This window comes from Psammomys obesus, unplaced genomic scaffold (genome assembly GCF_907164565.1).
Source record: "Psammomys obesus unplaced genomic scaffold, mPsaObe1.curated_primary_1811, whole genome shotgun sequence".
NCBI lineage: Eukaryota > Metazoa > Chordata > Mammalia > Rodentia > Muridae > Psammomys > Psammomys obesus.
This window is the reverse complement of record NW_026596244.1, coordinates 3,756,152-3,767,838: the sequence shown is the minus strand read 5'-3', so window position 1 is coordinate 3,767,838 and position 11,687 is coordinate 3,756,152. Positions and strand designations below refer to the sequence as shown.

Below are 11,687 nucleotides of genomic sequence, written 5' to 3'. Positions count from 1 at the left end.
ATAGAAAAAACCCACCATATTTAGAAGCCAAAAATAAAATAAGACCAGCATAGCAATATCACTGCTTGGAATAAAATTGTTTGATACCCAGACATTTATACAGACACTTTTAAAAATAGTCCAGATGTTTCTCAAAGACAAACAAATAAAAACTGGAAATAGAGAAACTATATGACCCAGCTGTACTCCTGGGGTTTACTCAAAGTACTCAAAGTCCTACTGTAAAGAAACTTGAACATCAGTGTTTGTTGCTACTCTGCTCAAATAGCTGCACAAGAGAAACAGCCTACAAATGTCATTAAATTAAAGGACAGAAAATACAATTGATTACATATTCATAATGCTGTTTTCCTCAGTTGTAAAGAAAAATTCTGGGTGGGATAGGAAAAACTTTATACTCAGTCAGTTAACCAGATCCAGACGAAGGCCATATGCGGCCTCTCATGTGTACTTCTTAGCTTCAGTCTTTAGTTTTGTGTGTTTAACTTACACTATCTGTGGGAGCCAGGAAAATAGAAAGGGTTCTTTGGGGTGATTACTTAAGGATGGAGAAACAGTGACTATAAGTAAAAAGAAAGGCAGGAAAAACTGGGATAAAAAAGTTTACTAAGGAGAGGAGTAGGGAGTGTATAATGGAGACAAGGAGGCTTGGAAGAAGGTTAAACAAAAATAAAAGGTGAAGGCTGGAGAGATGGCTCAGAGGTTAAGAGTACTGGCTGTTATTTCAGAAGACCCTGTTTCAATTCCCAGCACCCACATGGAAGCTCACAACTGTCTGCAACTCTATTTCCAGGGAATCTCACACCCTCACACAGACATACATGCAAGCAAAGTACCAATTCACATAAAGAAATGAATCATCAAAAAACAAAAAAAATTAAAGGTGTATGAAAAGTAATATGGAAACCTACTATGTTATAATCTAATGAAAAATATAATTTAAAATGATTACGAAAGACCATACATGGATGGACGATGTTGCTTCTAGACATGAGTTACTAAACAGAAGCCCAGAAGCCAGGTATGGGATGTGCGCAGGTACGGAATGTGCCCAGGTATGGAATGTGCCCTTCTGAGTACTGCCTGTCAGGGAAGTCCCAGATGGCCTCACAGCTGCATAGCCTATTGACATTCCTCTTGGTTGATAAGATGATATTGCTGAAGACACTGCACATGCATGATTCAGAGATACAAAGAAATGAAACTAAGCTTAGCTGGAAACTTCCTACCCATTGGCTATCTTTCAGAGTCCTGTAAGTTGCTGTGAAGGCTAGTGGGAAGAAAATGAAAGGGTCGCCTTACTCAGCTCTAAATCTCTAACTGACATTACCAACTTGCTCGGCAAGGTATAGGCATGTATGTAATAGTGGTGTAATGCTTACAGAGATAACCAACGACTTTCTGACTGAATCTGAGGCTGGCTTCACAGGAGGCAACCCATGCCAGGCAAACACCGGAAACACCGGAAACCAATGAAAACCTTTGAACATCATAGGACTAAGGAAGAATTTACTGATGTTTAGCTAAATTTACATAGTGCCAAACTACCCGATAAATGCCGGTGTTTCTACCTACAGGTGAGTACTGCTCTCAGGTTTGTTTTCCAGTGACCAGCAGCGAATTCCAAGACTCGCAGCTGCGTGTTGAGAATGACAAACGAAAGCTGAAACCTTAATACGGTATTCGCATCACTTCCTATAAGGCTCAGAGAACGTGGTAGAGGAGAGGACCGGGAGGATGCAGGAGCTAGACGACCATGAGAAGGGGCGACACAGCCCTTCAGTGTAATCGTGAACTCACAGCAACTGTGATTATTTGAGTTGGGTTTCCACAAAACTGGACTTGTGAGCATTCAGCCATTGTGAGAGAAGGCTTCACAGGTCTCTTCCTGTCCAGTATCACTTGTTAGCTACTGAGATTCTGGGAGGAGCTCAGTCACTGTCTTTAGTTAAGTGCTCACTGGTGAGCCCAACCAAGCACCAATGGGCAATTTCAAAGGCATAGACACACAGTCCTGGTTAAACTCACTGGGTCACAAATTTAAAAAAAAAAAAAAAAAAAAGACATAAATATGGGTGGAAAAGGGGTTTGTAGGGGACATTGGCAGGAGTAGGAGGGAGATAATTAGAAAGTGTTATACAAAATGTATGTTAAAACATTTGAATTTCTGTGTTTGTTTACGTGTATATATGTAATATTTTTATAGACACGTCTAAAATATACAGTGTCGTGGATCAAGCATTTGGTGTATCAAGGGAGTTCCAGACTTGCTAAGAGAACTAAATTTTTGTCTTTAACTTCTTGGCAGCCTTTGGAAAGCAGTAAAACATTGTACATGGGTGACTGGAGTTAAACACTAGGGTGAATTTACGAGTCTGCTAGTTGTTAGCTTTCTAATTCAGCGTTAATCACTTTAGTTTTTTTGTGCCTTAATTTTTTTTAATTTTATTTTTTCTTATCAGTTACATTTTATTAACTCTGTGTCCCAGCCCTGTCCCGATCCCTCATTCCCTCCCAGTCCCTCCCTCCCTCCCTCCCTCATCTCCACCGTGTCCCTTTCCAAGTCCACTGATAGGGGGGACCTCCTCCCCATTCATCTGATCCTGTTTTATCAGGTATCTTCAGGACTGGCTGCAAAGTCCTCCTCTGTGGCCTAACAGGACTGCTCCTCCCTTGGGGGGTGGGGAGGCCAAAGAGCCAGTCATTGAGTTCCTGTTAGAAATAGTCCTTGTTCCCCTCACTATGGGAAACCAATTGGTTACTGAGCTACCACAGGCTACATCTGAGCAGAGGTTCTAGGTTATATCCATACATGGTCCTTGGTTGAATGTCAGTCTCAGAAAAGACCATGTGCCCAGATATATTTGGTCCTTGTGGAACTCCTATCCTTTCCCCATCAGAGTAACTCCCCTTCTTTCTTATGATTCCTGTACTCTGCCAAAGGTTTGGTCATGAGTCTTTGCTTTGAAAACACTGCTAGTTAGAGTCTTTCAAATGCGCTCAGTAGACTCCTGTTATACGTTCAATGCACTAATTTTCACACATATAAATTGGGCCTTTAGGAGGGTGAGCTGAGTGGTACGAGTAGGGATCCGTGATCTGTGCTTGCAGTGTTGTAGCAGAGCAGTATATGTGGCTCAATCAAGGCTGAAGCCAACTGAACCGATTTCCCCACCCCAACACACACACACACACACACACGCACACACACACACACACGCACACACACGCACGCACGCACACACACCCCTGTTGAGTTTAATTGTACTTTCTTTCCCAGGACCTTTCCTGTCTTTCACATATCACAGACTCTTTTCCGCCCTCTGCAGGTGGACAGTGACAGTAGCAAGCCCAAGCATTTTGGTTGCTATGGGTACCGATGTAACGCGGTAACCAAGGAGATTAATGCGGAAGCCAAATGGCAGCAGCAGCCGCTGCAACAAGGGTCGCAGGTGAGTTGGAGGAGAAAAGGCGCCTACAGCAGGTGGAGGGTGAAAGGTCTTGAGGGTAGGACCCGGCGGCGAGCTCCACGTGCGCGGTACAGACTGTGGAGCAGTAAGTGAGCAAGAAGACCCTGGGGGAGAGCATCGGTCGGTCCTGCAGGCATTTGCTGAACCCTTGCCACGTCAGACTCCTAGGCTTCCAGGCACGTTTCTAAATAAAACAAACTGATCGACGATGTCAGTACAGACAAGAACCAAGGGTGAAGTCCAGAGAGAGAAAGACCAGCCTCCTTCAGTTACAGCATTCTTTTCAAATGATCATCACTTTTATCCGTTGAAGTCACTGGTGCCCCATGAAGCCTGTAGTTATGGGAGAAACCATCTCACGTAATTCCTCTACATCTTTCCTTCTGTCTTTCTGTTCTCATCTCCCCACTGCCTTCTTGAACTGTCCTCTCAAGTAAAGGCTGGTAGGGTAGGAGAGCTTGGTTCCAGAAATATCTGAAGCAGTGGATATTTTATTCTTTTTTTTTCTCTCTGCTTTTCGTGGTATTTTTTTTAAAGAAAATGTGGGTATTAACAGTGACTTTTTGCAAGTCATATTAAGATATTTTGTGAAAGTGAAGCTGTATAGGATTAAAACTGTAAATTTTGTGACCATCGTAGTCTACTCTCTTTCCTGACCTTGTTGCTTAACCCTTCAGACTTCGCACAAGCTGGCCCTGACTTCCCTAACATTGCCAGGTGTATTACTAAGGAAGTAGCTGGAATTACTTCCTCTCTTTTCTTCTTTCAGGACAGTTAGTATTTCTTGCAGTTATTTTATTTGATTAGTTTGTGTTTTTATTTTCTTCACCAGAACAAATATTCAGAGAGGATTGGTGTCGTGCCTACCTGTTCACCTTATTATTCTGTACTTTATACTACAAATAGAGGTAGTTAATATAATCTGTTGCTTGCCAATCAATATCTTGTAGTAGATGTGTAAAAACACAAAATAATTTGTGGTGGCAGGGTAGAGTTAAAAGTTTTCTTCCTAGATAAGATTGTGCAATAAGTTAAAAGGAGTAGAAAATGGAATACTTAACTTAGCACACTATTAACCCAACTATGAGATATGTCGATACTGTGATCATTGATGAATACGCAAACACAAATAAAAGGATGCCTCTCAAATACCTGGGCTACTTCGAAAATACCACCTGTTAAGCAATTATGCAAAATACAGACAGTAATTGTAAATGAGCCTCAAACATAATTTCAAAAGAAATTGTTTTCAGTGGAGAAAATGGTAAGAGAGGTGAGGTGGCCTTCAAACTGGAGAGTGAATAGAATAATGGAAAAATATAAGAGACTGGAAGAAGGTGATGCATACTAGAAAAGCTTAAATGCTAGGCAGAGGCATTGGGCCATATTTATTGTGGTATAGAGAACTCTTTAAAGTATTTCAGTGTTCTCTCTCTCTCTCTCTCTCTCTCTCTCTCTCTCTGTGTGTGTGTATGTGTGTGTTTAGGCTTCGTTTAGGGTGTTAGACTTGTTGGCAAAAGGTTCTGACTGCTTAGCCATCTAACTGGCCCTGGAGAACTAGAGAAGCAATTGGACACTAGAAAGGTGTTCCATGGTATTTTAGATATGTCAGTATAAAATTTAAAGTATGTAATCTTCTAATATGTGAAACATGATAACTAGGGAAGGGGAAAGACTCTTTACCAATGAAACCTTGGGTTTATTTAGATATTTAGATTATTAATTTGACTTAAAAATGTTGAGTGTGTAGAACTGTAAATAGATTTAAAATCTTCAGAGCAACTGTAAGAACTAGTAATAGAGCAAGCAATATAATAGTAATTGTGGTTCTTGTACCATCCTTGCATGCTTAATTTTCTAATTACTAAAACAGTCATGGGAAAAACAGTTGATCATATGAGGCTAAGTGTTGATGATATAATGTTAAAGCTGTTGGTTTCTGAAAGTTCTTAAATATGTAATAATTCCATTGTTGCTTGTAAACATTTAAAGTTTTTACTTGGCATTGAGTTAACAACTATTGTTAGTTTCTTTTATCATTGTTTTTTTTCATAAATTTTAAAGACAACTAGGGAAGAGCTTATCTCTATAAAGTACTCATTATTTAAAAGGGTCATTTAAAATTTGACTCTGGTCAAATGCAAGGTGTAGGTATCTTAAAATCAGTATGTTTTCCTTATCATTTTAAATCTGAAAGTGTTCTAAAAGACTATCTTGCTTTGATATCTAAATACAAACATTCCCAGTTGTTCAGAAAATAATTGGTATAGAGCATGAAACATTGGGCTATGTATGTATCATTTAGTACCATGGAGTTGTGTCTCATCAGATATACTAAGTTGATAAAAGACTACCAAAGACTTGAAGTCAAGTTATCTGCTCACACATACGCTCTTAGGCTGAAGATCATGAATGATCACTTCATCCCTTACAGCGTTATGTTAAATCTTAAAAAATTTAACATTATTTAGTACATATTAATACCAGAGATATTGAAATTTAAACTTAGCATTAGTTTAGTAAGTTGAGGCAAGTATTTTTACAATTGATTTATCTTTTAGTTAATCTGTCGTTATTCCTAAACCAGCTGTGTATCCAAATCACCACACAGAGACTAGGATTTATTTAATTAACCTGGAGCAAATATTGGGCAATAGTTACTCTATCCTAAATCTCCATTTTTGTTTCACATTTCTTTCATGAGTGTCAGATTTCCAAATACTATATTAATATTAAATAATAAACTCAAAGTGTTTAATTGTCCCTTTAAGATTCTAATAATTGGACACTTTAAAGCAAGGAAAAACAAACAACTTTTTTTGTTTTTAAGCTACTTAGTGGTAGCTCTTAAATTTTAGGATATAAGGTTCTCCGAGTCATTAAAAAACAACTAACCCAGAAAATGTTCTCAATTATTGCAAGGTTCAATTATGTGTTCATTGATGACCTGCTGGCCTTATACATCCAAGGATAGCTATGAGCGTAGTCTAGATTTCTAAGCTTACATAAACCATGATGAGGAGCTTTAAGATTTCTGTTGTGTCTTAATTACATGGTTTTTGAGTGCTAACTTTTTGTATTATAACATTGTTTCTCAAGGTCAGAAGCCCAGACAATCCCAATGGAGACAGCTGTTACTCAAAGTTCCCATTCTACCAATGGAACAGTGCTAAATTCTCTGGGAACTTGGGATACTTCCTAGCAAGTTTTTTTGTTTGTTTGTTTTGTTTTGTTTTTGTTTTCCTAGTGTCAGGCATCACTGAACATTTTTTTCTTCCTTCTGTGGCAAAAGAGTGACTGCATTTCTTTTCTAAAATGAGAAAATATGTAGAACTAATTATCAACCTGTAACACTAAAACCGGGATCATATTGCATTCATATGTGTGGGTGAAATGGGAGTAGCGGACGGAAAACTATATAAACAACACAAGCAGGTGAACAATATAAGTGTGGGTAGCTTGCAACCACATATAACTTCAATTCTGGTACATCTGATGACCTCTCCAGACACTCAGGCACACACATATAAAATAAATAAGTGACTAAACAAATCTTTGCAAAAAAGACGTTATTTGTACCCTGTAATCTTACTTTGTGCCTCAAGCTTTCTGCTTTGTTATTTATGATGCAGACATTGTTATAGCATTGCTGTCCTGAGAAAGATGACTAATCCTCTGTTGGCTTTCCCTAAAGAAATAGACAGAATAGCATGACTCGCCATTATAATCTTTCATTTTTATGCATACAATAAATTGACTAATGAGCATGACTTGATAAACATTTAATTGAAAAGAAGCCTCACTAACTGCATTCAGTGAGGTGAAGTGCCCTCTGCTATGACTGCTTATTGGTTAAATCACATTATCATCAGAGCTGTAAATCCAAATCATTTTTTTTCTAATGAGATTAACAGACTTTTCTCTCACTACTTTTTTTTTATAGATAGAGATCAATCCTTGTTAAAGAATTGTTAAAGCAGTTAAACTTCCTGCATATACACATGCCTGGAAGTCTGTATCACATGCAAATCCCAGTGTGCAAAGGAAACTGGGACAGCGCAGATTATTTTGATTAGCCAGAAACATCAACTCTGGGGATCCTCTTGTGTTATCGTTTGGTTGATAATTACAAAGCATTAGCTTTTATAAAGTTATCAAGTGGGGATAAGAGACCAGAAATTTGATTTTTTGATTATCATCAGAAACAGGAATAGATTGTAACTTCTTGTCTGGGAGTATTTCTAAAAGAAACTCTCTCTGTCTATGTCTGTCTCTGTCTCTGCCTCTCCATCCCTACCTTCTTTTCCTGTGTGTGTGTTCATGTGTACGTGATAAATATGTAGGTTTACTCACTCCTGTTAATTATATTCCTCTATCATTTCTCCACACTCAAATTGAGCTATGTGCTTGTTAGATATGTGACTCACTTTGCAGACAGTTTTAAGAGAAACATTCCAATTATTTTTTGAGCAGGGTTTCTCTGCATAGCCCTGGATGTCCTGGACTCACTTTGTAGACCAGGCTGGCCTTGAACCCACAGAGATCCACCTGCCTCTGCCTCTTCATGTGCTGGGATTGCAGACGTGCACCACTGTCCTGGGCTCCAAAATCACCGAGATGGTGATCACACTATTGATATTCTAAGACAGTTCTTCAGAGGAAGAAGCTGGCAAATTAATTTGAGCATGTGGATTTCCATGTGAGGATAGAGATTTCTGTGATGCTGTTGGCCTCCTTAATTCTTTGAGCAAACTTTGTATTTTCATCATCTGTTGTTCTCTCAAAAATTTTCACCAATTCTTCCTTTTTGAAGTTTAAATTTGCCATGCTTTAACTCAGCACTGGATGCTACTGGGGTTGTTGTTTGGTGTTAAGACTAGTGGTCTATTACGCAGAAGACCTTGGATTTGATCTCCGACACTGGAAAAACAAAACAACTGCCTTCAGTCTGTCTCTGCATCCAGGCATACAACACTGTCCACACATTCTGCACACCACTGAAAATGGGACTGCCATTAGTTCCATTCAAGAACTATCCCCACCTCTTGTCGTATGTATTGCAAGATATCTGGTCACACTGTGAGCCCTAAGATTGTATTCTTTACTGGAATAACCTGTTTCTGGTTGTGGTGTGTAGCTCATCCTAACAGGCACTTTTTGCAAATTTATTTATTTTATTAATTACAGTTTAGTCACTGTGTATACCACTGTAGCCATCTCCCTCATTCCCTCCCAGTCCCACCCTTCCTCTCTCATCTCTTCCCATGCCTCTCCCCAAGTCCACTGATAGGGGAGGAGAACCCTGACCCTAGCCTATCAGGTCTCATCAGGACTGGCTGCAATGTCTTCATCTGTGGCCTGGTAAGGCTGCTTCTCCCTTCCTCATGGGGCGGTGATCAAAGAGCAGGTCATTGAGTTCACGTCAGAGACATGCTCTGTTCCCACCTAGGGAACCCAATTGGAATCTGAGCTGCCATGGCTATATCTGAGCAGAGGTTCTAGATTATCCTCATGCATATCCTTGATTGGAGTATCAGTCTCAGAGAATACCCCTTTGCCCAGATATTTTGGTTCTGTTGCTCTCCTTTTAGAGCTCCTGTCCCCTCCAGATCTATCTATCTCCCCCTTCTTTCATAAGATTGCCCGTACTCTGCCCACTTTCTGCTTGAGTATTGTAAACAGAATTAAATAAAGGTGACCCGAGGTCAAGAGGTAAAGCAAGCTACTAGTTGACAAGGAGTGAACATAAAAAACTGCAGAGAGTGAGAGGAAGTCAGGAGGACGGATAGAGAGTTTCACAGGGTGTTGAAGGGAAGGGCATTTAGTATGAGCATTTCTGAGACAGTGTGGGGGAGGATGTTTCTTTCTCCTTTGGGGATGTCGACTGAGAGGTCAGCTGGGTGCTTTCATCATCTCTCTAGCAGGCTTTCAAACCAGAATCTGGCTCCCAAGTCTTCATTGGTAAAATCAATCCATTGAGATTGAGATTTTGTTAAAAAACAACTGATATCCTTATCTATAAGCCCTTCTTGCTTCAAAACTCTTAAATGCTAGTCAGCCTGAGTCCTTTCTTGCATCATGGCTGTAAGTTTTATGGCCTTATTATTTATCCTTTATTATTTGGCTTTTATATGGGAGTTTATATGACCTTTTTGACTCTAAGCCATTTGGGCTCAGAAAACAATCTCCTTAGGCCTTGACCCTTTCTACCTCTCAATACAATGCCATGAATATATCAGAGTTAGTACATATTTCCAGAGGTCCTGCAACACAGCATTAAATAGTTTGGACATTTAAGACTGTGGCCCCTGCAGTATTTTCTTAAAAAAGCTTTCCATATTTAGAAAAAAAAAATTTGAGACAGGGTCTTAGGTAGCACCGGCTGGCCTTGAACTCATTGTATAACTATGGATGACCTTGAACTTCTGACTTTCTTGCTTTTGCCTCTGGAGTGTGTGGACAACCACATCTGCTTTAAGTGGTTCTTGGGCTCAAATCCAGACCTTTACACATGATAGGCAAGCAGTTTTCCAATGAAATCTATCTCAGGCCTGGATATTAACAATTTTTATTACTATGGAACAAAGTAGTGGTCCATATGAATGTATAGTTCAGCATTACAGAGTAAGTTATTTTAAAGTCATATGTATTTGAGAGACTGAAAAAAAAACAGTATATTCTGAATAATTTAATTTTCTGGCTAACTCAGAGTTATGGAAAGAAATCTTTGTATTTATTTTTTATTGGTCAATTGTTTTAATCAAGGAGTGCTACTAAATACACATACATATATATATATATATATAATATGCGTGTGTATACATGTATATCTCTAAATATCTATCTATCATCTATTTATACACTTGTGTATGAGACTATCAGAATGCTTTTGGGCAATTATTACACACCTTTTTTGTGTTGCATAATATATATTACAAAGGTATTTGCATTGTGGCTCAAAGTTTATTTTCACTCTTCAGTATATTAAGCATGTTTTTTAATTTTTAAATAGAACTTTAGTACCTGATATTTATGCACTGTGAAAATGTGAATACATTTCAACAAATATATATTTCAATGATTAGTCAAACTAATATGTCATCAAGAAATGATATAGTTTTAAGAGGCTGAGGTCAGATATAGCAAATGTTGTGAGATACATTGCTTTTAAACTTTCATAACCTCCTAACTGTAGAAAGAACCAGAATACATGCTTTCTTTATTGAGAAGACTGTATTCTTTACTTTTAATCAAATGCTTTCCTGTTTTGTTATCTCTCTCTCTCCCAGATGCAGTGACTTTTTCTTTGCCTAGGCTGACTTTGAATTCCTATGTATTCCAGGCTGACTTTGAAGTTGTCTGCCATTATGCCTGTCTTAGTCTGTTATTTACATAGATACCAGTGAAGTTTCAGTTTTGTCGAATGTTATATTTATGTAACCTATATACTATATATAAGTACATGTACTGTATATTTAACATACAGCCTTTGAAACTTTCTCATCCTAAAATAGCGATTTTGAACATTTTCCTGAGGGTTGGGCTCATGGATCAGTACGCATGTGCTTAGAATTTTGGAAGCCTTAACATCGATTTTCAACATTGCACAAGCAAAGCAAAATAGCAAAGACATTTTCTTGATGTATCTGTGGCTTAGAATTTGCAACTGTTTCAACTCTGGGAGTAGTAACTCTTTTTGTTATTTTTCAGAAGTTTCTGAAACTACAAAAATATAAAGACAACATTAAGAGACAATCATGAACAGCAAAGATTTTGTAGTTATTCCCTGGGGAAAACCTGGACATTCTGTAAAACTAAAATATAAGTAAGTATATACATATTTTTAAAAATAAAATATGTGCTAAATTTTTATGTGTTATAAACAAAACTTTTTAAAACAGGAGTTAGGTAAAAATAAAATTTCATAAATCTTTCCATTTTCATGTTGCTATTTTTATCTACAACAGTCATTTTGATAATATAATGGTTTATGAATTTAAGGTTTATAATAGTTTTCAAAATTAGTATTAAAATTATTTAACAGTAATTGGAGTGTAAAATCATAAATGAAATTTTGGATTCATTAACTATTAAAGCAGTATAAGGCAAAGTTAAATTTTTTTGACCTTCATTCAGTGCTAATAATTTTTAAAAAAAGTTAAAATTAAGAGGTCAGTTAGGGGCAGAGATATTTGAACATGTACACTATGTTGAAGA

The 11,687-nt window shown here is 37.9% G+C and overlaps 1 protein-coding gene across 1 annotated transcript in view; it reads left to right on the top strand.

The window, feature by feature from the left end:
- The first annotated feature begins 3,417 nt into the window (after positions 1 to 3,417).
- Positions 3,418 to 11,687, top strand: part of Zbbx (zinc finger B-box domain containing) — a 104,094-nt gene continuing 95,824 nt past the window's right edge. Inside the window, exons 1-2 of the mRNA XM_055596637.1 lie at positions 3,418 to 3,452; positions 11,181 to 11,295. Coding sequence (XP_055452612.1) covers positions 11,228 to 11,295 — 68 coding nt within the window. The 5' untranslated portion in view covers positions 3,418 to 3,452; positions 11,181 to 11,227. The remainder of the gene's footprint in view (positions 3,453 to 11,180; positions 11,296 to 11,687) is intronic.